At 61.3% G+C, this 26,007-nt stretch overlaps 1 protein-coding gene across 13 annotated transcripts in view; it reads right to left on the bottom strand.

Moving 5' to 3' along the window:
• Positions 1-10,842: 10,842 nt before the first annotated feature.
• ELFN2 (extracellular leucine rich repeat and fibronectin type III domain containing 2) overlaps positions 10,843-26,007 on the bottom strand; it is a 68,505-nt gene continuing 53,340 nt past the window's right edge. For all 13 annotated transcript variants that reach the window (XM_021091522.2, XM_085025028.1, XM_085025033.1 and 10 more), the window contains one exon: positions 10,843-18,651. In XM_021091522.2, coding sequence (XP_020947181.1) covers positions 15,717-18,176 — 2,460 coding nt within the window. In that variant the 5' untranslated portion in view covers positions 18,177-18,651 and the 3' untranslated portion in view covers positions 10,843-15,716. The remainder of the gene's footprint in view (positions 18,652-26,007) is intronic.

Here is a 26,007-nt window from a genome sequence, read left to right as displayed (position 1 = left end):
TCTTGGGGGCTAAGCATGTGCTTCCACTGCTACGCCAGCAACTCTGTCATGGCCTCCTTCCTCCTAACGTCTTGGCAGCCTCCTGGGGTCGGGGGCGGCCAGGCCCTGGTAAGAGTGCTTCTCAGCTCTCAGGTCTACCGCTCCTCTGGCGGAGCTGGCTCCATTTCGCAGAGGTTCACCAGCTGGCCACCAGACTCCCTCTCCTTTCAGGGGCGCCCCTCACCTTGGAGTCGAGCCTGGGACACACTATCCACTGATGGGCACTGGGGGGGCAGTCAGGCCTGGGCCAGGGGCGTGATCTGTGGGAGTCTGGCCTTGCCTGTGTTAACATCTGTGGCATCCCGATCCCCTGGTCTGTCCACTGGGGAGAAGAAGAAAATGTTTATCTCGCCTTAGGTCATTAATGACCTAATGCCTACGTCATGGTACTATTGTGAGGTTTACATGGCTAGCACTGTGTGCAAGCACAATGCCGACACACGGTAGGTGCTTTTGTCCTTCAGTGAGGTCCCCCAGGGCAGGAGCCATGGACCGCACTCCTCCCCACCCCTCCAAAGCAGTCCACAGCAGGCCGGGTAGAGTGGCAGCTCAGGGACCATGGAGAGTCGGTTGACAACAGTTGGCTTTGACCCTGGTGTCCTAAAGCCGGAACAGTTCTTAGACCAGAAGGGGCTGGGCAAGGGGGACCTGTGGACCAAAAATGGGGGCTGTGGGGAACAGAGTCGACAGTAGCAACACCAAAGAAGTGGAGGGATCCGGGGTGGGAACGGCTTCTGTGAGTGAGACGGATGAGCAGAGTAAAGAAGGGGCTTGTGAGAAGCACTGCCATGAATCCTAAGTGCAATCTAGATGCTCTTCAAGAGAGCAAAGAGTGGCAGCCCTCTCCCCTCGTTATTTGATGGTGGGACTGTGCTCTTTGGAATGGTATTCACTTCTCACGCTGGGCCCCGTGAAGCCCTGATATCTACTAGGGTTGCATTTCAGCATTTAATCCTCACCTGAAGAATGTGAAAGGAACTTTATAATTAAGGGGTAATTATGGCAGCTCCTATGCCCGGCCCGTGCTCCATGTACTGCCCCTCAGGCCCCTGTTCCGCCTCAGCATCTCTTGGCTCCCAGGAGACAGAAGCTGTGTCTCCTCGAGGCATCGCCACTGCAGATGCCAGCCAGGACCAGAGCCTCAGATGGCACATAGAGCAAGGCTCGAGGGTTGACCCTCAGAATAAGAAACGGAAAACCACCTGGGGCTGAGGATTCTGCTGAGCAGCGGAGGGAAGAGAAAAAAAATAGCTGCTTTACTTAGCTGATAAAGGCAAAGGGCAGACACCCCCCCCAGATGCAAACAGACTTTCTGACCTCCCCTGATCCTGGCTTCATCCCCTCCCTATTCCAGGAGACAACCCCCACCCCCGCCCCCCACCGCCGCTGAAGATGAACCACTCCCACTCCAATTTTTACCTTCATTGCAGCTTTATCCTCTCCTCTGTGACTGGCCTTCCAGTCCTCCCTGCTCCCGCCCAGACACAAAAAAGCAAAACCATTTCCTCACCCTTTATTGAGCCTTTTCCTCCAAACAGTGGGCCCCTCCCCTGCTCTACGGTGGCCTCCCTTAACCCCAAGCCCAGCCCCCCACCCCTACCCCCCCAGTGCTTGCAAGGCCTAAGGCCGGACTACAGAAGGGAAGCCCCAAGACCCCACCGGTCTAAATCTTTAAGATAAATCAAGCTAATCCACTGTCTGGACAGCCTCCTACTTTGACAAATATACTATCAGAATGACCTACGAGCGATTTGAAATGTGAATTCTTGGGCTCCTTGAATGTGGCAGCCCAGGGAAAGCACGCCCCCATTTTCTGGCACCCCCCACACACCCCCTTCTCTTCTCACTCGCTCCACAGCGTAGGCGAGCTTGCGCGCAGAGAGCCCCCAACCCACACATCTAAGCTCTGTCCACACTTGCGTACACACCTCCCCCTTGGCCAACTCTCGTGCTGGTGGGGGGTGCCCACCTGAGCGGCCCAGTCCACCCTTGGGTGGACAGACCCCGAAAGCAGACCTGAGGCCAATTGGGCAGACAACCCCAGGATCCCAGGTATTTCGAGTAGAGTCTAAAAGTAGGGAGACCCTGCGCACGCACGTGGTCTGCCCTGCAGATTCATCGCTCTAGGTGGGGAGGGGCTGGAGGCCAGAGGCAGGTCCGGGTAGGCCCTCCGCTGGGCACGGTCCAAGGCGGGGCCCCTCTTGACCCCGGTCCCCCGCCGCCGCCACCTTTCCTTCCCATCTCTGGTCATTGACATACTGCCAGGCCTGACCTCCGTTTTCCCGGGTCAGGCCATGCTTCTCCTCACCCCCTGTCTTCTGGACTTCATTCTTTTCACCTTGAAATGAGGACTTTGTGACAGATAGCTTGGAAGGAGCCTGGATTTTAACAGCAAGGGACAGAACGCAGGGTCTGCCAGATCTTGGGACAGCTTCCCATGTAAGTCCAAGGCTCAGGGCAGTCACAGGCCCTGGGACACTTCCAAAGCTGGCCTTCCTCTGCCTTCTCTTGGCCTACAGATTGGGACATCCCGCAGTTCTTTTTTTTTTTCTCTTTTTGCCATTTTCTTGGGCCGCTTCCGTGGCACATGGAGGTTCCCATGCTAGGGGTCTAATTGGAGCTGTAGCCACCAGCCTACACCAGGGCCACAGCAACGCGGGATCCGAGCCGCATCTGTGACCCACACCATAGCTCACGGCAACGCCGGATCCTCAACCCGCTGAGCAAGGCCAGGGATCGAACCCGCAACCTCATGGTTCCTAGTCGGATTGGTTAGCCACTGAGCCATGACGGGAACTCCCCTCCTGTAGTTCTTAAGTGAGCCTGGAGCCTTTAGATGTTGACCTGAGGGGAGGTCTTTCTAGAGGAAACTTTCTAGAGGAACAAGCCAAGCTTGGGAGTAAACTGAGGCAGCGTTTCCTCCCAGCCTGGCTCTGATGAGCCATGCTCGCTTATGACGTTCCCATTTCTGTTCCCCAAATGTAAAACGGAGCTAGAACACCTGCTTCCCAGGGTTGCGGTGGGAAATAGATGCAACTCGGTCCTGTGCGGTGGCTGGGGGGCAGGGGGACTGGCCCACCACCCTGCAGAGGGGCTCCTGGCACTATGGAGACCCAAACACTAAAAATGGTCCACACCAAGCCAGACCCTCTGGAAGCTGAGTGCCAGAGGCTGGGGTTTCAGTTCTGCAGACCAGCTCCTCTCTGGAGACATGTGGAGGAGGCAGTGAGGCAGAGGGTCCGCTTCTGCTTCTGTAACCCTCCCCTGCCTTAGCGAAGGACCCCCCAGCCCATCATCAGTTTCCACGGGCATCCACTGGGCTGCTGTGGTCCTGGCCTCAGCAGCCTGGGTGTCCTGCCAATGGACCAGGGAGCAGCAGCCTCCTGGGCGGCTCAGGTTTGCACTGTTACTTAGAAAGTCAGTCCAGAAAGCACAAGCTTGAGTCTGGGCCATCAGCCTTTCCGATAGCTCTGTACAACTCTTGGCCCCCTGTCATCATGCTGTCCCTGCTTCAATTAGCTATAGGGAATTCTGTTGTCTGTGACAGAGCGCAGGTCAAAGTTTGTCAGTTCGTAGCTGTCGTGTCTAGCTAATGGGGGGGGGGGGTGAGATATAATGTTTGCAAGACTTCGTAGAGGGGGGCGGGGGTGGGGAGTATCAGCTCCTGGGCCAGTGCAGATCCTGAGCTGGCTAAATGGCAGGGAGCAGAGGCTGCTGGAAGAGGCGGTCGGTCGGCAAAAGGGAAGGCAAGAATATTGATGACAAGGGCTTTCAGAGGCTACCGATTCCCATGTCACTGGGTAGTCCCTCACTCCTGACCTTGCTTATTAGTTGGGCAAGATCCACGAGGACCCAGGTCAGGCTGTCAAATGCAGGGGGGACGGGCTATTTCAGCCCAAGAAAGGAGCCTGGGGGCAGGACTTCCGGTTCAGAGGGGAGCTGGGCAGGAATGGGTGTGGCCAACGTGGCCTCGAGGAGAGAGGATAGACCCGCTGGGGCTCCAGGCCTAGAGGAGGACAAAGGGGACTCAGGTCAGGCGGAGAAGGTGGCCGCAGACCCCACGTGGAAGGTGGCCCCAGGAGATCCCGTCTCAACCCTGTGCAGGCCCCCGTGAGAGGGGAGGCCCAGAGATAACCCCTGATGAGGGCCACAGTGCCAGGGACAGACCCTGCCAGCCGGCTCACACTTCAGGGTCAGGACGTCTTGGGACCAAAGACAAGGGTGAAGGGGGGACACCCTGAGAGCTCGGGCCCGAGGAAAGAGACAGCCCATGAATTCCTGGCCTAGCAAGGCTGAGAGCGGCACCAGAAGCAGGGGCGGGGGGCCGACAGGAGGGGGATGGAAGGACAAGGAATGGGCCCAGAACCTTCGCCGCTGACTTATGTTGGGCACAGGGTCTCCTTTTTTGCAGGTAAAGGGCCCAGAGAAGGTGGCCCCTGGGGACTGAGTCCTTACCCCTGTAGGAGACTGCAAATGCAGAGGGACCTGTAATCCAGGGAAACGGGGTGAGTTTGGGCCAAGAGACACCCAGAACTGGATTTTCCAACCCCACAGTCCAGCAAAAAAAAAAAACACTTCAGCTGCTGTGAAGTCATTTTAAATAGCCTACTGTCAGGGAGCAGAATTTGAGGGCTTTTCTGGAAGAAGGGGTTAGCAGGCCCCCATCCTCACAACTACGGCATGAGAAGGCTTCAGGGGGGCAAGAGGAAGGCAACTGGGCCAGGCATCCCTGAGCCTGAGCCAGGCCAAGCAACCCTAGGGCAGCCCCAGCTCCAGGCCCCAGATGACAGAGCCTGCGAGGTTTCAGCACCTGCTCCTCTGGGCCCTCCCCCACAACCTGCCCTCTCTCCTCCTCCCAGGGGGCAAGTTCATGGTGAACCTTCCCTCAGGAAGCTGAGCACAGGCTGCTTGCGGAAAAGCCAACAAACAGAGGGGGGGGGGCCCAGGCCACAGCCCCCTTGGGACAGCAGCGCTGAGGGTGCTCGAGGGCAGCTCCAGCCTGGGCCCTTCCAGAAGGATCCTCCCCATCTCCGTCTACATCTACGCCCAGGGAGGTCAAAGGCATCAGGAAAGGTGCATGGGCCAAGAACCCCAGGACCACAGGTACGCTGCTGGCCCCGCCCAGGTCCGGGCTCCGGAAGGCCTCACTGTGACCTCACTCACTCCCGGGGGAAGAGGTCAGAGCCAGGGAGTCCCCTCCAAGTTCCCCTCGAGCCACCCAGGCCGAATCCAGGGGCTGCCCAGAGGAGGGGTTGGCAGCAGGTGGAAAGCAGGAATCCTAGAAAGAGAGAAGGGGAGGGCCCCTGCCTCCTGGGGAGACAAGGGGCCTGGGGCTTGGAGGGGGGCTCCAGGCTCCACCTGAGCAGAGGTTTGGCAGGTCAGTGCGAGGTCCCCGGAGGAAGCCCGGAGCTCCGTGCTTGGCCAGAGAGACAAGCTACATCTCCTGACCCCTGAGAAGGAGCAGGGGTGATGCATAGCTGTGGAGGAAAGGGCAGCAGACCGGTTGAAGTGGGTGGGTGGACAATGGGGAACAGGGCAAGTTAGGGGGCCTGGGTCAGGGGCCCAGAGAAGCCCGGGGGGGTGGCCTGGCCATGGCCTTACAGGGGGCGGCCCTTGGGTCCCCCAGAAACCTCGACCCCTCAAGGCAGAGAGAGACAGGCCTGAGGCCACACACTGGTGCCTGGCCCCTGGGAACAAGTGAGACCCAGGTTTGCCCCAGATTGTCCCCGTTACTGCTGACAGGCGAAATCTAGGCACCTTCCTGCAGGAAGGAATTCCTAGTCCCGACAGGATGGCGGGGCCTGGAAGAAGAGCTGTTGGCAGAGCAGCGGACAATAGCGCAAAGAAGCCTGAGGTCACTAGATAACATCCTGCGTGGTCCCCTGGGATGAGGGGACAGTTTCTGTGCAGGCAGTGTTCCCCCCCACCCCCCAACAGTGGTGACTTTGGCTACCCCCAGGGCCAGGTTCAGGGACACCTGGCTTTGAGAAACACACTTGGCTCAAGTCAACTAGGAGCAGAGTGTGAGCGTCCCTGCTAGTACCCAGGGTCCCTGAGGCCCCCAGCTGGGAGGAAGAGGTTGTGAGAAGCAGAGGGGACCAGCTGCAGGTACCGGCCCAAGAAGACCAGCAAGGCATGGGCATATGGACTGCAGTTCAGGCCTGGCAGGTGGCCCCCGGCTCCCCTCAGAAGGAGGATCTCACGTGACCCAGGCGACTAGCTCCCAGCCCAAAGGAAAGTTCTGGAGGGCATGGGGCCTCGGAGAAGCACCGACCCAGGTCCTAGTTGCTGGCATCAGAGTGTGAAGGACAAGGACCTGCATGACCCTGCTTTTCCTGAGGACCTCATATCAGACCCTTCCGGGGATAGGTTTCTTGACACACACCCCTATCCTCACAATGGCAGCAGGAGAGGGCCAGGGGGAAGGCAGCTGGCCAGGGCACCCTGAGCCCCAACCGGCCTGGGGGACCCCTGGACAGCCCCAGCTACAGGCCAAAGATAGCAGAGCTCGTGAAACTCCAGCAACTGCTCCTCTCACCCCTCCCACAAACCTCCCTCTCTCCTCCTCCTTCCATGATGCAAGTTCATAGTGAACCTTCCCGCGGGAGGCAGGACAAGGGCTGTATTATCCTAAACCTACAAAATAGCCAGTTATTTTACCAGCAAAATGGGTTTATTTGGGAGCAGCAAGGAATTGCAACTCAGGACATGCAACTATGGTGAACTACTTGCTAATCCTGGGAAAGTAAGGGAGAGGAAACTCTTTGATCGAGGGGAAGGGGGAGCTGGGAGGGGCTGTTATAAACAAAAAAGTCCATTAGAAGAAACTGCAAATGCCTGTAGTATAGTGGCTTTTCATTGGCTGTCTTGTGACCGTCTCTCATTGGCTGAGCTGTTGCCAGGCAAGGAGAAAATCTTTGTTCCTCCTGCTAGTTAGTGAGCTTGTGTCACTTCTTGCCAGAGATGCAAGGTACCTCTCTTCCCCTTCGGGATCTGTACGGACATCTAAAAGTACACGCCTGACGGCGCTCCCGCCGGCCTCCCATCTGCATTTTAGTGAGGTTTCCCTTTATGAATCTTCACAGCTGCTTGGGAAGAACCAGCAAACAGGGAGACCACGGCCCAGGCCGCAGCCCCCTTGGGACAGCAGCGCTGAGGGCGCTCGAGGGCAGCTCCAGCCTGGGCCCTTCCAGAAGGATCCTCCCCATCTCCGTCTACATCTACGCCCAGGGAGGTCAAAGGCATCAGGAGAGGTGCATGGGCCAAGGAGCCCCAGGACCACAGGTACGCTGCTGGCCCCGCCCAGGTCCGGGCTCCCCAAGGCCTCACTGTGACCTCACTCACTCACGGGGGAAGAGGTCAGAGCCAGGGAGTCCCCTCCAAGTTCCCCTCGAGCCACCCAGGCCGAATCCAGGGGCTGCCCAGAGGAGGGGTTGGCAGCAGGTGGAAAGCAGGAATCCTAGAAAGAGAGAAGGGGAGGGCCCCTGCCTCCTGGGGAGACAAGGGGCCTGGGGCTTGGAGGGGGGCTCCAGGCTCCACCTGAGCAGAGGTTTGGCAGGTCAGTGGGAGGTCCCTGGAGGAAGCCCGGAGCTCCGTGCCTGGCCAGAGAGACAAGCTACATCTCCTGACCCCTGAGAAGGAGCAGGGGTGATGCATAGCTGTGGAGGAAAGGGCAGCAGGCCGTAGCCAGGAGGAGGGGGCCAGCAGGGGACAGGGCGAGCCAGCGGGCCACGGGCAGGAGTCCAGCCAGCCCTGGAGGCTGCCTTGGCCATGGCCTGGAGGCGGCGGCCTGACTTCCTACGGAAACCTCGACCATGGACCATTGGAGGCAGAGACAGGAGGAGGCAGCCTGGGAGAAGCAGGGGTCTGGGAGTCAGAGATCCGGGCCTCCCCGGAGAACCAGCTGAGACCCAGTGGGCTCGATGTGAGGGCATTTCCACCCTCGCCGTCTACATTTACCCCCAGGGAGCTAAACAGCCTCAGGATGCTGACGGAGGCCGAGGATCCTGCTGCTGCCGAGGCAAAGTGGGAGCTCCCCGCAGCGGGGGAGCTGAACTAAGCTCCTCAAGAGAAGAGGGAGGTCCCCGGCCAGCAGCTCCGAGGGGGTCACAGAAGAACCTTGGGACTGTGAACACCTTCAAACCAAGCCCCAGCGGAGCCCAGAAAGGGGGAGCTTCCCAGGCAGGAGGAGTGTTGGCGAGCCCGGAGGAGGAGGAAGCCAGCTGGAGACACGTTCTCTCTTGACCCCTGCCAAGGAGCAGGGCTGGAGGAAAGGGCCGCAGACCCCCAGACAGGGGGAGGGGGACAGCGGGGACAGGGCAAGCCAGGAGGCCAAGGGTTCAAGGTTGAGAGGACACACGTCGGGTTGCAGACCTCCAGGAGAAGACAGAAGAGCCTGCAGCTTGGCCCCACGGGCACTGGCTTGAGCGAGCCCGGCACTGAGAGGGCACGACACAGGAAGGGTCTAAGAGGGGTCTCTCTTGTCCACAGCCCCGCGACTCCAGTCCTAGCCGAAGTCTCCGGTCCTCGGGAGCCCGAGCCAGCATGGAGGTTTTACCCAAAACCGCCCACAAGGCAGACCCACGAGTCCCCTTCCTGGATGGATACCCCGCACCCCGGAAAGAATTAGGCGTAGGTCCGAAACAGACATGTCACGTTTGCCTAATTCGGGGTCTGTGTTAAGAGATCTGGGCATATTTAGGGTTCCAGGTATTTTGGGATGTTTGCTCTATTAAAGCACCAGTGTCCTTGGAATTCAAATCGATGCTTCAAAAAGAGGTAATTCAGAATTGTGATTTTCCTTGGAAATAGCACTCATGTGACAGAAGCTTGGGACAAGACAAGAGCCCAGCGTCACCCTAGGAGTGGAAATTTACTAGGCTGCAAGGTTCTGTTTATTCTTCAAGTGAACAAAGTATTGAAAAAGGAAATTAAATGTGTTCAAGTTCTGGATAAAGTCTGGGACCCTTAAGAACATTTACCTGATTACATTTGTAAGCAGGATCTGAAATGAACCCCCAGTCCCCTTGAAGGGGAAATGTGTACATTTACTACATGTGTACATAGGCGAACTTTTGTGTTGAAATGAAGGGTGTGGCTCTTTGAATGTGTAACTTTGTAAATAAAAGTTCATTCTGAAACCTGAGTATAAAGGAGCGAGCCTTTCTGTACCCCAAAGCAAAACTGTCTTTGAAGACCCTTCCGTGTTCCCAGTAACTACAGGTTCCTCCTTAACCAAAGCGGAAGAGTGGCACTCAGGGGGTAGGGGGCACTGGGGCAGCCAGGAGAGGAAGGGCCTGGCCTGGCCACCACCACCCCTGGTCAACTTTGGGTCACACCTTTGTTTTCTCAGGAATAGTAGGAGCCTCCAAGAGGAAAGGCTCATGCTGATGATGAGTCACCAGGACAGAGTGACACAGGAAGGCGGCTGGGCCGGGCGGCCCTGAGCCTGAGCCAGGCCAGGCAACCCCAGGGCAGCCCCAGCTCCAGGCCCCAGATGACAGAGCCTGCGAGGTTTCAGCACCTGCTCCTCTGGGCCCTCCCCCACAACCTGCCCTCTCTCCTCCTCCCAGGGGGCAAGTTCATGGTGAACCTTCCCTCAGGAAGCTGAGCACAGGCTGCTTGCGGAAAAGCCAACAAACAGAGGGGGGAGCCCAGGCCGCAGCCCCCTTGGGACAGCAGCGCTGAGGGTGCTCGAGGGCAGCTCCAGCCTGGGCCCTTCCAGAAGGATCCTCCCCATCTCCGTCTACATCTACGCCCAGGGAGGTCAAAGGCATCAGGAAAGGTGCATGGGCCGAGAACCCCAGGACCACAGGCACGCTGCTGGCCCCGCCCAGGTCCGGGCTCCGGAAGGCCTCACTGTGACCTCACTCCCTCACGGGGGAAGAGGTCAGAGCCAGGGAGTCCCCTCCAAGTTCCCCTCGGGCCACCCAGGCCGAATCCAGGGGCTGCCTGGAGGAGGGGCTGGCAGCAGGTGGAAAGCAGGAATCCTAGAAAGAGAGAAGGGGAGGGCCCCTGCCTCCTGGGGAGACAAGGGGCCTGGGGCTTGGAGGGGGGCTCCAGGCTCCACCTGAGCAGAGGTTTGGCAGGTCAGCTCGAGGTCCCCGGAGGAAGCCCGGAGCTCCGTGCCTGGCCAGAGAGACAAGCTACATCTCCTGACCCCTGAGAAGGAGCAGGGGTGATGCATAGCTGTGGAGGAAAGGGCAGCAGGCCGGCTGGAAGAGGCAGGCAGCCTGGAAGTTGGCCTGGCGATGGCCAGGAGGAGACCTACTTAGGGTTCCCCATCACCCCAGCCCTCTGAGGACAGCAAGCAGTTAAGAGGCAGGCCCATGAGAAACTGGGGTCCTCGGCTACTGATGAAGGGGCATAGTCCCTGGGAATCAGCTGAGACTTAAATGATACCCAAATGTCCCCCTGTCTCTGAGGTCCAGAAACTGAGATGACGGAGGCCAGGATTCCAGGAAGGGGACACATGAGGACAGGCTTCCTGGTTTCCAGCGGGGAGAGGCCATGAGGCCATCCCCCTCAGCAGGTGGGGCTTGGGGTGGGGGGGCACCGTGACCCTTCACTTCCCTGCTGGCCCACCCTCTGTCCGGCAGACACACGTCTCTTTTCCTTGACCACGGGCGGGGGCTGCCCCCTGGACTGGGCCCCGTTCCTTGATCCTGTGTGGGAGGCTCTGGTGAGAAAGAGAGCTGGTAACGGGGGGTGGGGGTGAGGGGACACATCAGAGATTGGGGGCGCGGCGCGGGGACTCCAACTTGCAGAGGGAGGGGTGGACACTCAACAAAGACCTGGGTCCTGTTGTTTTAAATAAGAAATTTATTGCAAATATAGAAATTGATTCTCTCCATACAGGAATCTCCAAGTTGAGGAAAACAATTTCGTGCCATTCAGTTTAAAATAGGAAATTGGGAGGGAGAGGCAGATACAGGGAAGAGAAAATAAATGAAGTCACCCCCCCCACCCTGAAAAGAAGAAAAGGAGCGTACATCCCCCCCCACCCAAGGAGGAAAAGGTCCGGTCCACACAGCGAAGGTTCACAGGTTCGTAGCCCGGGGGCCCGGAGCCCAACTCTGCAGGACCCAAACCAGGTGCCAAGCCGCGAGGCAGGGCCGAGGGGCTGGTGGCTCCTCGGGGAGGGAAGGAGCGAGCGAGGGTGGACCCCTCGCCCCTGCCCAGCCCTGTGCTTCTTTGGGGAGGGGCAGGGGAAGGGGAGGCCGCCCAGACCCTCCCCCCACCCCATCCCAACCCCTCTCCTCCCCCCACTGCTCAGCAGCAGTGATGGACCTTTAATGGGGGCCTCGGAGGCAGGCGTGAGAGCACAGAGCCTCAAGTACTGGTTCTGTCTGAAGGGTGGGAGGCTGGACGGTCAGGCTGGAGGGTGGAGGAGCCTGGCAGCTCCTGGGGCTGCGGTGGCCGTGGAGCAGAAGTCTTAGCAGAGAGGGGAACAGCCCCAGGACCCTAACTGGCACACAGGGCTCCCGGGCAAGCTGCAGCCCTGCCCCTTAGGCCCGGTGGGGGTCAGACCCCCAGGGGGCTTCCCCGGGCCTTAACCACCCAGCCAGCACCCGGCAGAGAGAGGGCCCTGCTCCGCCAGGAACGGGGTGGGATGCTGCCGACTCTGGGGGTCCTCGCAGGGCAGGGGCAGAGCAGTGGGGGGCATCCCAGGAGGTCCTTGGGGACATCGGGCCCTTCTGAGCCGTCCTCCCCTACCTCCCGTCCCCTCCTCACATGGCCAGCGGGCTACTCCTCTGGCTCTCGTTGTTCAGAGCTTGGCTCCGAGGGCTTCCCCAGCCCCTCCCCACTCCATCGCCCTATTTTAATTCTCTGCACAGTGTCCATCTGTGGAAGAGACCTTGTGGCTGTCCCGTGTCGCTGCACGTAAGCGCCTTATAACCTACTGCGCTTGTCCCCCGATGCCTGCCCCCCTTTCTGGCCTCAGTCTGTCTTTAACGGGTTTTGAGACCCTACAAGCTTTCCTTCCCTCTCCCTCCTCCCTGTGCTTCCTCCTCTGCTAAAAGTCCGGGACACGGGGGTGGGGAACATCAGAGACCCTCGGCCAGGCCCAGACTCTCAGCCCTGCCCTGGGAGGAGGGGGAGCAGTGAGAGGCGAGGGGCCAAGGCAGGCCCCTCCTGCCGGGGCGGCGGGTGGGGGATGAACCAGCCCCGGCCCCTTGAGGTGGTGGCCACAGCAGGCCGAGCTTCCTTCCTGCCAGGCCTCTGCCTTTCACTTCTGGAAGGCCACAAGCTCCAACAGACAGGCACCCAGGGAATTTCCTCTGGCGATTCCAGCACGTCCAGGCACGACCAAGGCAGGTCCCCGGAGGTCCAGGGTGTCGCACCCACATCTGCTCCAGCTGGCTCGCCCCTCCCCCCAACTCCACCAGCCCCTCCCCCGGGGCCCCCCCAGTACCCCCCTCCCCAGCCCCCCACCTCTGCCTGCCCTCCTAGCCTGCCCAGGCCGTGGCCCCAGGTCCTGCCATTACAAACACAGGGCCCCGGCCAGCCATGTTCTCCTCAACATAAATGTCATTTGTTTTTTGTGAAGATTTTGCCCCCCGCCCCCAGGGAACGTGATCCTGAATCGGACCCAGGACAGGGATACAGGAAAACCCCCAGGATGAGCTACCGTGCGGTGGGGCCTTCCCTGGAGCAGGGGCAGGGGCCTGGCCTGGGCAGCTGAGGGAGGCAGCCTGGCCCCAGCAGGCAGAGGCCTGAGTTTGAGACCCTATTCTGCCTCAAAGATCCGTGTGACCTGGGTTGTGAACTGTTGGTTCACCTCCTGGAGTGGAAAACTCTGGCGGTTAAGAAGGGGACCTGGCCTTTAAAGGCCTCCCCCCCACCCCTGGAAGTGATTCTGAGGTTTCTAGAGGTCATTTTCAACCAGGAATGATGGAATGGCAAGGGTGGTGGGGGACTGTGGCTCCTGCTGCAGCCCACCCCCCCCACCCCGGTGAGCCCAGGCCAATGTCAGGGGGCCCGCCGTCTCCCCAGGGATCCCTCCCTCAGGAACCCAAACCTCCCTGTAAAGCTGAGCACGAAGCCCCAAGCTCTTGGCCTCTGTCCTCAGCAGTGTGACTGACCCCTCACCTGGCAGCCACATCACCAGACCCCTCCCTCGCTGCCCCCTCCCACTTCTTCCTCTGCAAAATGGGAGCAGGTGGGAAGAGGGGGGGCTCCTCCCAGGCTCCCTCCCCTGGGCTGCCCCTCCCTGGCTGGGAAGAGGGGAAGGGGCCAGGGCAGATGGGAGGAGGGGAGGCGGCACTTGTGGGGACATCGGGGCGGGGGCTGTGCTGTCGTGGCACCTGTTTTGGGTCTTTTGCAGAGCTGGCCCCTGCCCGGGTTTCAAGAGCTGCTTGTCAGATCACAACAGAGGGAATGTGGAAATGGGGGGGCGGCGGGGAGGCGGGGCAAGGGAGTCTGGACAAACTGGCACATACACGACAGATGTTTGCTCAGAAAAATACAGTAAAATCATCATGCAAATATAACAGGGAATCTGCTTTCTCACACCACTGGCTTCTCCGCCTGCCTGCTTTTCTGTTTTGCCAATCCGGTGTGAGGAGGGGTTGGGGGGCAGGTTTTGGGGAGCTGGGGGAGGCCTGCTCTGCGCGTCCATGCCCGCCTCCCCCCTCCACTCCCCAGGAGAACAGTCCTTTCTTTGCAAATGTCACCCCCAAAGTGAGCCCCGGGCTTGGTCGGTCCCCCCAGTGGGTGTGAGAGAGGTGCTCGGTCGAGCCCTAAGGCCCCCTCACCCTCCGCTGCCACCCACCCCCAGATCCTACCCTGGCAGGAAGGTCACTAGAGCCCCCCACTCAGGAACTGGCACTAGCTTTCCGGTCAGACTCCGCCCACAGTACAGGTCTTGGCCCCTTCCCGGCACCCACCCTCACCCCACAGTCACTCCCCAGATCTCAAGAAACCCCACTTGGGCCAGTGACACAGGCCAGAGCGTGGGGAGAGCCGGGCGGGCTCCTCCCTCTCCTGAGGTGGTTGGGGCGCCAGGGGGCACCCTGGCAGGCAGGCGAAGCTACGGCTGTCTCCACCCCCTACAGGCCCATCTCCCATCCGCAGGTGGAAGGACCGCTGACTCTGGCCCCTCAACACCCTGACGGTGTTCAAGACCCCCCAGTCTCAGGACCCCAGATCTGCCCTCTTAGAGCTCGCCCCCGGGAAGCCCCTTGTTCTGGAGAAAGGCAGCCACTGTGGTCTGGCCCTGCCCTCCCTTCAGCGCCCTCTGCCACCCACACTGAGAAACCCCAGGAGCCCAACGGTCCCAACTGCCAGGCTCTGGGTCGCTATGGTGACAGAGGCCGGCCAGGGTGGGGGGAGGGCCCCCTCCAACCCAGCCTGCTCCTTCCCGGCGGGGGTGGGGGGGCTCACCGCCGTTTGTGCTTTGTTCGATGTTGGGTGGGGGTCAGCAAGGGAGGAGTGGCCATCTCCATGGCAACGTGGGTGCCCCTCAGGCCAGAGGGTGGGGGTGGGGATGGGCAGCCACGAAGGGGTGAGTGGAAAGCCCCCAAAAGCCCTCCTTGCTCCAGACAGGCTGAGGCGCTGCCCCAAGAGCCCATGACAGGGGGTCAGGTAGGTGGGAGGCCAGGGTGTGGGGGCGGAGGCTGGAAGGGCCCCCCCATGAGACCCCACCTCCCTGCTGCTCCCAGGCATTAGCGTTCTCGGCTGCGCTTGTGGGACGAGGAGGGGTCCTGGAGGCCCAGAGAGGTGGGGGGTGGGCCAGGGTGTGGAGCCCTGCACCTGAGACACAGTGGCTGCCAGCCCAGCTGCTCTCCTGACCCCTCAGCAGCTCCCAGGCTACTTGGAAGACACTGGAAGGGGGCTGGTGGACCATCCCCAGGTCTGCTCCTCCCCTGTCAGCAGGACCTCCCACCTCTCCCGGTACTGGCGTTGGGGGGGGGGGGGCGGCGAGGCCCCCCACAGGATGAATCACAGCTCTGTGCTCAGGGGCGTGGCCACGGGGCTTTCTAGAATGGAAAAGCACCCGCCTGATTCTCAAGTCCCGCAGCCCCGGGAGACCACAGGTGGTGGGTGGTGGACAGAGGGGGAGGGTCCCGGGGAGGCCGCCGGGGGTGGCGGACAGCACTGGGCCGGGAAGGGGGGAGACTGACCCTAATCCGCGCCACCTGGTAACCTGACTCTGGGGTCATCACCTTTCTCTGGGCCTCGGTTGCCCTGTCCGTGAAGGAAGGACTGATGCCCCGTGTCCATCTGCCACTAGATCTCCAAGTGACCTGTCCCCCACGGAGCAGGGGGAGGGCTTCGGTCCGTCTCCACCCCAGGCTCCTCTGCCCCCAAACCTGTCCCCGGTCCCAGAGCCCCGGTCCCCCCACACCCTCCTTTGGCTTCCTGGCCTGCCCCCCGCCCCCACCCAGCCCGCACCCCCCAGCAGAGTCCCTGGGCAGCACAGTAAAGACGACTGGTTTCGGTATCAGTGTGTAAACTTTAAGAAGGACATGTCTTTGTTTTCCTGTCCGTTATTGTCGGGTGGTGGTTGTTCACAGTCAGGTGGTGGTCAGGTGTGTGCGTGGGTGCGTGCGTGCGGGTGTGCGTGTGCGTCCACTCCTCGGCCCCGGGCCCCCTGCGCGCCCCGCCCGGCCGCCCCGGGCCCTTCCCCACGTGCCCCCGGCCCTCCCCCTCCAGCCTCACCGGAGAGGAGAGGGTCACAGCTTCTGCTGGGCCGAGACCCCCTTCCAGTAATCGAGGATGTCGTGCAGGTCCTCGTCCTTGGCGAACTGGACCTTCTTGCGCAGAGCGTGGCCGGCGGCCATGTACACCTCCTCCCGGTGGTGCTTCTTGTAGGGCCGGAAGCGCTCCCAGATCTTGTGCGTGCTCTCGGACGAGTACTCAGGGCTGGACGAATAGCCCGAGTAGTAGTGTCTGGGGGAGAGCTGCGAGTAGGTGGAGTCCCGCTTGGTGCGGGTCAGCGGCTTGAGGAAGGACACGCGCTGGCTCAGGCTGTCGGTGCCCTCCTCGTAGTACAGGGCCGGGAAGCTGTGCCGGTGCTCGCTGCAGTGGTAGGCGGGCTTCACCTCCAGGTGGTGGACGCCGCCCCCGGTGCTGCTCCCGCTGCTGCTCGCGGGCACCAGCGGGAGCCGGTCCAGCGGGCTGTTCAGGGGGCTGCCCTTCTCGATGTACTTGGAGTCGCCCTTGGCCAGCCCCGTGGCGGCCGGGTGATCCGGCACATCCAGGCTGAAGACCTTGGCGCTCTTGATGGAGCCGCTGGAGGAGACGCTGCAGGTCTTGCGGGCCACCGCGGCATCGGCGCTCAGCTGGCGCTGCAGCGGGTGATGGGAGCTCTCCTTGTAGGGGGGTGAGAGGAAGCTGGGCCGCTCCAGCGCCCCGGGGGCGGCGGCCGAGGAGGCGGTGGAGGCTGCAGGGAGGGACTGACACTCAAAGGCCATCTCGGGGTCCCCGCCACTGCTGCCACCCCCCAGGAAAGAGGCCGAGTCCAACTTGAGGGCATCGATGCAGTTGTTGATGATCTGATTGACCTTGTCCACCTCCTTGGCGATGGTGGAGATCTCAGCGGCCGAGCCCTGGCCATTCTCCAGCTCCGGGAGGTCATCCTCGGGCCGGGCCAGGCCATCGCCAGCCGCGCCCGTGCGCACCTCGATATAGTTGCCCTTGGTGGCCACCTTGGGCGTGTCCAGCCCAGCCTCCAGCCCCTTGGAGGTGGGCAGCTTCTCCCCGATCATGGAGGGGATGGAGGACATCCGGGACACGGGCAGCACGGGCGGCTCGCCCAGCTTCTGGGTGGCGTGGACCACGGAGCCGGCGTCCACGTCCGCGCCGTAGCGCATCTCCAGGATGGTCTTCTTGACCTTGGCGGACTTCTGCTTCTCCTCCTGCATGCGCCGCTTGCGCAGGCAGTAGTAGACGGCCCCCAGCACGATGACCATGCCGAAGAGACAGCCCAGGATGGTCATGATGTAGTGGGTGGTGGTGGAGGTGCTGGGCGCCAGGTCGCCGGGGACCGGGTCCCGGGTGGTGAAGGTCAGGCAGGTGTGGTTGAAGCGGCGGCTGTTGCGCAGCGAGGTCACGCAGAAGGTGTACTCGGTGTGCGCCCGCAGCTTGTCCAGCGTCACGATCTCCTTTTTGTTCTTGAGGGTCATGACGTCGGAGAAGTAGCTGTTGTTGTACTGCACCAGGACGTACATCTTGCTGTAGGGGTGCGGGATGATGACGACCAGTGTGGCCGAGGTGAAGGTGACGTGGTGCAGCTTGATGGCCGGCCCCGCCGACGCGTCCGTGGTGGACGAGGCCGGCGGCTCCACCGAGAGGATCTCGTCGGGGTTGAAGCCCGAGTTCTCGTCGGGCTCCCTCTGGGCGTCGGTGGAGTAGGGCGTGGGGTGGCTGGCGGGCCGGGCGGGCAGCGAGCCGTTGCGGCACTTGGCCTGCAGCACGGTGATGGCGTTGAGGCTGTGGTAGGGCCGGGGCACCAGCAGCGGGTAGCCGGCGAACTCGCGCGGGGACTCACACTGCAGGCGGTCGTAGTTCTTGGTGACGTTGTTGAAGACCACGAGCCAGGCCAGGAAGCCGAAGAGGTCGCACTCGCAGTTGAAGGGGTTGCCGGCCAGCTCGCACACCATGAGGCTGGCCAGGCTGGCGAAGGTGGCGCCGTCCAGGCGGCTGAGGCGGTTGGAGGACAGGTCGATGCTGATGAGGCTCGGGCACTCGGAGAAGGCGGCGGGCGTCACCACCTCGATGAGGTTGTGCTGCACGAAGAGGAACTGCAGGCGGCCCATGCCCCGCAGCATGCCCTCGGTCAGGTTGCTGAGCTTGTTGTAGCCCAGCTGCAGCACCTGCAGGCTCGACTGGCCCAGGAAGGCGCCGTCCTCGATGTAGGAGATCTCGTTCTTGGTGAGGTTGAGGTCGGTGAGGTTCCCGAAGCGGTTGAGCGAGGAGTAGAGCACGGCCTTGAGCTTGTTCTCATTGAGCCGCAGGTCGTGCACGGTGCTGTTGATGTGCTGCGGGATGGTCTCGTAGGGCGGCTGGTTCTGGCTGCAGATGGCCAGCCACACGTACCCCTTGTCGCCCTCGATGAGCCAGCAGTCGGCGCGCACGGCGCCCGGCCGGCACACGCACAGCAGCGCGGCCGCGCACAGCCCCAGGCGCAGCATGGCTCTCGCCTCGGCCCCCTCGCAGGCCGGGCTCGGGGTGGAGGGGCACAGGGGGTGGGGGGGTGCCTAGCGGCCGGAGGCTGGGGCCAGCAGCACAGTCCTCCCTGGGGCCGTCACCATCTTGGGGGCCACCCCCGGCTCGGGGGCCCCAGGTGAGGCAGGCACGGCCAGTGCCAACCGCTGGGGGCCGTCCGGGGCGCTACGGGCAGTCGCTTGGTGCGGGGGCCCAGCCAGGGCCGGGGGGGTGGGCCTGGGGCCCCACAGCCTGCTTCCCGGAAGTGCTCCTCTCCTTCGAGGGCAGGTGCCCAGGCGCTCAGGGCTTGACGTCCTCTCCCTCCTCCTCCTCCTCTTCCTCCTGGGATTCCGGGCTCAGAACTTCAAAGGATTCCCACGGGAGGCTGGAGACGGGAGCTCTGAGCGGGAAGCACACGAGAGACGGGGGCAGGAAGGAAGAGACCCATCTGTCACCTGGTTCCTGAAAGGCAGCACCGACAGGGGGTGACAGATCAGTGGGAAGGCTCAGAGCTGCCCCTCTAAGTTCCAGCGCAGGACCCCACTCCCTCTCCCGCCCCCTCCCGGGGGTCCTGTGCCAGCAACGCTCTGGGGTCCCTGCCACATAAAAGAAGGGAGGGGACGGGTGGCAAGAGGGGGAGGAGGGGGCCAAGGGCCCAGAAGGAGGGAGACGGAAGAAACAAGGGAGGGGAACGGGGGACAGAGTCTGAAGACAGTGGGCAGAGAAGGGAGACTGGAGAGTTAATAGGTCAAGTGCACGCGCGCACACACACACATACAGATGCTCCAGCACATCCACCTGCCCACACAAAGACCCACATGCCCTCATGTGAGCCAGAACTGCACAGCATGCCCACTTAAACAGGTGTACACACGCACACACAAGCACACCTACGATCGTGTGTACAACAGGCCCGCACACATATGGACACGTACCCGAGCAGCCACCCTCCAATCCAGAGAAGAATTAAGAAGCCCAGCAAAATGCCTCCTCTCCTCCATGCCCAAAGATAAATAATTCATTTGTTGTGTAACTGCTCTTGTTCCAAAAATAATTCCCTTGTCTTGGCTTCTGTGGGGGAGGGGGAGCACAGCAGCATGGCCGTGGTCCCCCCAGGCAGGAGGACGCAGGGGCTGGGGTCTCCTGCAGTGGGAGGGCAGGAGATGAGCTCATCCTGCAGGCCAGAGCCAAGCCAAGGGGAAGACGGGGTGAGAGTCCGGGAACCCAGACACGCCCCCAAGTCCCTTCCTTGGTGTTTGCCCGTAGCGGCCCGGAGCCCGCAAGGGGTGGGGTCCTAGGCAGGTGAAGAACCCAGAGACCTTTGCAAATTGTGTGACCAGAGCCCGGAATCCCCCTCAGTGGCTAGAGACTCAGAGGCCCAGAGAGGAGCAGGGACTTGCCCAGAGTCACCACCACAGCTGGGGCCAGGATCAAGGCTCCCGAGGCAGCAGGAATGGGGGGCCCGGTGCCCCATCCATCCTGCCCCATGAGCCAGATGCCGTGCACACCTGAGTCTGTTTCCATATTTCTAAAGTGGGGACCAGGCCCCTGCCTGGCCATCTGCGGGGAGAAGTGAGCCATGTGGCGTCGGCTCAGGACGCAGGCGGGGAGGGGGGGGGATGCGGGGGGGGGGGGGCAGGGGCGGTGCAGGGCTCCCAGCCCACAGACCCTCTTTCTTCCAAGTGGGGAAACCGAATCTCAGTCTAGGGGGACTTGTCGGGGTTGCCCGGCAAGCCAGACCGGGCGCTCAGCCAGACCAGTCTCGAACGCTCATCCAGGGCTCTCCTGACTGCGGGAAGAGCTCGGTCCTTCCTCCCTCCACCCTGGGCAGGGGCCAGGGATGTGAAGATGAAGCCAGAGAAACCTATGTTTGAATAAAGAAAGCCCGAGACCATTCACAAGGGCCACTTCTGCCTCCTCCTCCTGGGAAACTCCAGGAAAGAGTGCGCTTTAAGGAAACAGTGTTAAATCTTTGCTGTTAAAGCCAAACCAATTTACAGCCCTGAGCCCCGGGGGCTGGAACGGAGGAGAGGAAAGTGGAGAGGGAGAAAAAGGGCCCAAAGATGCCCAGGCAGGGCAGCTCTTGTTGAGGCAGCAAGTACATCGGAAGTCGGATGACCCCTCTCGGATGAAAGGCCGCCGCAGCTGCAGAAGCTGTGATGTTTAGGTGCTCCAGGGAGGCCAGCCTCACACCTCCTGGTCCCCGGTCCCTGGCGGGGCCAGCTCAGGCCGAGGGGCAGGACAGGGAGGAGATGGGGGGACCCACAAGGCTGGCAGGCAAGAAGGGGCACACGGGCAGCAGGGAACTTTTTTTTTTTTTTTTTTTTTTTTTTGTCTTTTTAGGGCTGCACCGGCGGCATATGGAAGTTCCCGGGCTAGGGGTCGAATCAGAGTTAACTACTGTCGGCCTACACCACAGCCACAGCAATGCAGGATCCGAGTCATGTTTGCAACCCACACCATAGCTCGTGTCAACGCTGGATCCTAACCCACTGAGTGAGGCCAGGGATCAAACCCACATCCTCATAGATACTAGTCGGGTTCATTACTGCTAAGCCAGGACGGGAACTCCAGCAGGGAGCATTTTTGTCCTTGGCTGTGCCATGCAAGTCTCAAGCCGGGAGTCTGGAGACCTGGGCTCGTGTCTGATGTGGCCACTGGCTCCTAGGGGCGCTCAGGCCAGTCCTACCCCTCTGGGGGCCCCGGTCACCCACTTCCCCAGGCAGCAAGGTTGGACTGGAGGAGGCTGTTGCCAAGTTCGCCCTGGCAGAGCACCCCCACCTGTGTGACTCCTCTAGCTGGGAATGTCTGGGGACCACATTTGCATGCAGGTGTCGTGCAGGTGTGCGCCAGCTCAGAGCACCGGAGCAGGGGCATGCTGACAAGTAGACGGGTGTGAGGGCAGGCGTGCGTGCGCACATGCACCCGTGTGCACAGGACGTGAGCCTTCATGGCCGGCTACAGGTGTGAACGAGGGCATGCCAGCGTGTGGTGGGGCGGGAGGGAGGCACGTGGGCCATCTCAGGGGCACAGAGGCACACACCTATCTGTCCACACGTCAAGCACATGTATGTTCCACATAAGAGTATGTACGCACGTGTGTAACTTCTGTGGCATCCAGCCCCGCCCCATCCCCAGATCTGAGGTGCTCAAACCAGCATCCGTTCAGCCAGACCCAGCAGCTGTCAGGCAAAGCTGAGCTGGCCAGACGCTTGGAAAGCCCAGGCCATGCCGAGGCTCGAGAAGGTGGCGGAGGGGCAGGAGGGGAGTAGGAGAAGGCTCCCAGGCCTGGGGAGGGGGGGTGTTGAACTAATCCTGCCCTGCCTCTGCCCTTCCCAAATGTCCAGGGGGCACAGCATCCCCGTGCCCCCGACCCCAGCCATTCCCCAACCTGGGCTCTTAAGGTGGCTCCACCCTCCCTTCTGCTCCTCCCGGGGCCTCCTGGACAGCCTGGGTCTGGGCCAGGGCCCAGCTCCCCCCCACCCCCACCGTGACTCAGAGTGGGGCAGAGGCTCCCCCGTCACCCTGTCCCCTGTGCGTCAGCTGCCTGTCCCTGTCCCTGGGCTGCCTGCCCACCACCCCTCGAGGCCTGACACAGCCAGAGAGGGGGGATGGCAAGGCCAAGAAGGCGCTGACAGCAGCACTTGGCCTCTGGCCTGGCTGCACACCCACACGAGGTGTGGGGAGGGGTGGGCCGGCCGCCGTGCTGTCAGGCCTGGGGCCGAGGGTCCTGGCGTCGGGCCCTTCCCAGGCTCCCACGAGAGCGATGCTGTGGCCCAGACACCAGTGTGGGAGGAATAGAGCCCTCCCCCTCCCCCACCCCCGCCTCGCCAACACCTGGGGGATGGAGAGAGAGAGAGGAAGCGAGGGAGCTGCAGACAGGAGGTGAGGGCTGAGGAGGAGGGAAAAGCAAAAATCGGGAGACAGCTGAGCCGGGAGAGGCAGTGGAATAGAGACAAATGGAGAGGGCACATTGGAGATGAAGGAATCGATCAGCAGAAAAGCACAGCGAGATGACAAACATGGGGGGTGCAAAGGGGGGGCACAGCGACTGCGGCCCCTTCCGCCCACCCACCCAGGGGCCAGGGAGGCAGAGGAGCCGTGGGACCTGCTGAGCCACTGAAACGCAGCCTGTGACCAGCCCAGAAGGGGGTGGGGAGCGGCAGGAAGCAGCGGGTGGAAGCCGAGGCCTTTTCTGCCGAGGACCGAAGGGTGCCAAACCTGGGAGGGAGTGGGCCCCCCGGGAAGCAGGCTGCAGGCCAGAGGCCAAGGCCAAGAGCAGCGCTCCCAGCCGACCTGGCCTGACTGGAGCCCCCACCCCCACCCCCCCAACGCCACAGGTGTGGGGTAGAGTCAGCGCTGGCCAGAGATGGGGGCAGGCCCAACGTGCCGGACCAGCACATGTTCAAGGGGCCCCCTGTCCGGCGATCACAGAGAGAAGCTGGGGGCAGCGTGCTGTCGAGGGATCTTGGGGTGGGCCCCCAGTCTAGCAGGCTACGCTCTGTAGAATGTCCGCTCTCACGGGGACACCCTGGGACAGAGGGGAGGGAGGAGAGTGCGTGAGACCGTACAGGCCCTGGGGCAGAGCCGAGGGGGCGGGGGCTCTGTTGAGACTTGGGCGGGGCCGTGGAATGTCTGGGTTCCTCTGGGTGAAGGCTTCCCCTCTCTGGGCCTCCGCACCCACCCCACCCCCAAGTCGCCAGCTGATCCTTTTGGAGTCTACACTCATTTCCCTGTGCCACGTGGCTCAGGGCCCCTCCCTGGACTCAGACTCCTAGAGCCTTAGAGCAGCAGGCTCGAGGCGTCCCATCAGAGGGGAAACCGGGCCAGGACTGGGGAAGACGACAAGCCCTGATCTGCCAACCCTGAATCCCCTCCGGGAGCTTCCTGCCCCCCAGACATGGGCCTCCCCAACTCGGCTGCCCCAGGACACGACCCAGGAGACTCGATCCCTACCTGCAAGGCTGCCTGAGGTGCGTCAGGTGCATGCACACTGCATGGCACTGGAGGCCTCAGAAAATGTCAGCTACCGTTATAAATGAGGGTGTGGTCCTGATTTCCTCATAAGATTAGGGTTCCCCTGGACTCAGGCTCCCTGTACCCCTGGGCCACATCTGCCCCCTGACCTCCACAGCAGACTGACCATCAAGCTCCCCAGTCAGAGGGGAATCTTGGCCTCCTGGCCCCAGGCTGGGGGGCTGTGAGGATCAGGGGGCTGCTCCCCCTGCCTGGGCTGGACGCTGGGCAGGGTGAGGTCTGCCTGTGTCCCCGGGCTAAGAGCAGAGGGGGAGGGAGGAGGAGTGGGGGTCCGGCAGGGAAGACGCGGGGCTGGCCAGCTCTGAGTCCCTGGGCAAGTTGCAGGCCCGCGCCAAACCTGTTTCTCCACCTGGGTGGCGAGGTGTGTGCCTCCTAACACCCCAGGCAAACACGCTCCGTACAGCGCAGGGGGCCCAGAGAAGGCACCACTCCTGCTCATGAGGCCACACTCCCGTGAGACACTCATTGATGGGGTCCAGGAAGCCTGACAGGGGAGGTGTTCCGACCTCCCAGGAGCTGGACGTGAGGCTTAGCCAGGGAAATAGCATTTGCAGCAGCTGATCAGCCCTGGCATGGGCTCCTCCCTGGGCCGGGCTGGCCAAGGCTCCCTGAGGTGCCATTGTCACTGTCCCTGTCAGTGCCATTAGCCGGGATTAATTAGGAGGACGGAGGACTCCTGGGGCCCAGCCAGAATTCGAGGGTGAGCGGCCACCTCGCTTCTCTCTACTGGAAGCACAGCACAGGCTCGGGGTCCCAGTGATGGGCCACCACGCCACCCTCAGGAGACAAAGCTTGCCACCCCCTGGGAACTCAATACTGGGTCTGGTGGCTGCCTCCACCTCACCAGGGCTCCTCGAGGGGGTGGCTCTGGGTCTCCGTTCCTCATCTGTAAAATGGGATAGGTAACATCTTCGCCCCTGAACCACTGCTTGGTGAGTAAACCATCTGGATGTCAGGTGCAGAGAGAAACAAGCATGGATGTTGGAGGCAAAGGGTCCCGGGACTGAGTGCCGAGCTGTGCGACACAGGACACATTAATGAGCCTCCCGGGGTTTCCGTCTCCCCGCCCATAAAACAGCCACAGCTACCCTTGGCCCAAGGGCTCACGTGTGCCTGCCATTTTATATGTCTTGACTCCTATGTCAGCCCAGCATGGCTGGTGCTGTTGGCTTCATTTTATAGATGAGAAAACTGAGGCCCCCTCCTTCCCCAGCTTCCAACAAATGGCCGGGTCCAGTGCAGGGACTGGACATGCCCAGGCCATCTTGTGGGCTTCCTGCCCCTTGGGTAGACTCCTCCCTCGCTATCGGGAAAGCGTACGAGTGCGGGCTGTGCCTAAACCGAGAGACTTCCATGTCTCCATCCATCGGGAAGTACGCAGCCCAGGTCAGCCACGCTCCTCGAGTAACCCCAGGCGCTCTCCCACCTCAGGGCCTTTGCACATGCTGTTCTCTCTGCTTGGAATGCTCTTCCCCTAATATCTGCACAACCCACTGCCTCACTTCATTCAGGTCTTTTCTCAGCTGCTCCCCGCAACCCCACCTTGCCTATAACGCCCAATCTGAGATGACTCACTGGTCACTCTACCCTGGCTTTGGTCTCTTCAGAGCCCTCAGCAATACAGGACATCATTCAGTTCCTTATCAGCCCCCCCACTCCCATCATAAAGTCAAAGTAGGCTTTACCTTTGTTTTGTTTTGTTTTGTTTTGTTTTCTAGGGCCACACCTGCGTCACGTGGACGTTCCCAGGCTAGGGATGGAATAGGAGCTGCAGCTGCTGGCCTATGCCACAGCCACAGCAACACCAGATCCAAGCTGAATCTGAGAGCTACACCACAGCTCACCAAATCCTTAACCCACTGAGTGAGGCCAGGGATCGAACCTGCATCCTCATGGATACTAGCTAGGTTCGTTACCTCTGAGCCACAATGGGAACTCCCAGTAGGCTTTATTTTGAATGAAACTGTAACCCTCATGCCGGGAACAGGGCGGGCATGTAGCGGATGCCCAGAACGTGATGTGTGGGATTCGAGCTCAGGGCTAGGGACCAGGATGGGGGACAGAGGAGCTCCTGGGGTTCCTGACTCCACTGAATCAGGATTTTAAATACCAGAGGGAGGTAGTTGCCTCCTTAGCACAGTAGGCAGCGCTTCAGCCTCACAAATACCACAGGGAGGGGCCCCACTACTGATGGGGTTCACGATGTACAAGAAATGTGCTGGGCCTTCTTTTTAGCCCCATGAGCCTGTGTGTGCTTCCCATTTTTCAGATGAGGAAACTGAGCCTCAGAGAGGTACCACGATTGGCCTAAGACCATGCAGCTGGGAACTTGGACTGGCCTGAGCTCTTACCACTACCAGCCTTTCCAAGATTCCTGCAGCTATGACTTCCCCCCAACTTGCATACCTCCAGGGACAGGGATCTCAGCACCCACCCGAGGCTACTTATTCCCTTCTCGAACAGCTCAGGTTGTTAGAGATTTCTCTACATTACAAAGCCAAACCTGGAACTCCCATCATGGTTCAGTGGAAACGAATCTGACTACAATCCATGAGGATGCAGGTTCGATCCCTGGCCTTGCTCAGTGGGTTAAGGACCCGGCGTTGCCGTGAGCTGTGGTGTAGGTCACAGATGTGGCTCAGGTCTGGCGTTGCTTTGGCTGTGGCGTAGGCCAGCAGCTACAGCTCAGATTCAGCCCCTAGCCTGGGAACCTCCATGTGCCAAGGGTGTGGCCCTAAAAAGACAAACAAACAAACACCAAAGCCAAACCTAGTCCCTGGG

Source organism: Sus scrofa, chromosome 5, assembly GCF_054392235.1.
Source record: "Sus scrofa isolate SSC_HxYL_T2T_F1_AM1 chromosome 5, Sscrofa_HxYL_maternal_Yorkshire_Landrace_v2.0, whole genome shotgun sequence".
Lineage (NCBI taxonomy): Eukaryota > Metazoa > Chordata > Mammalia > Artiodactyla > Suidae > Sus > Sus scrofa.
The sequence above is the reverse complement of the archived record's forward strand: the minus strand, read 5'-3'. Positions and strand labels throughout refer to the sequence as shown.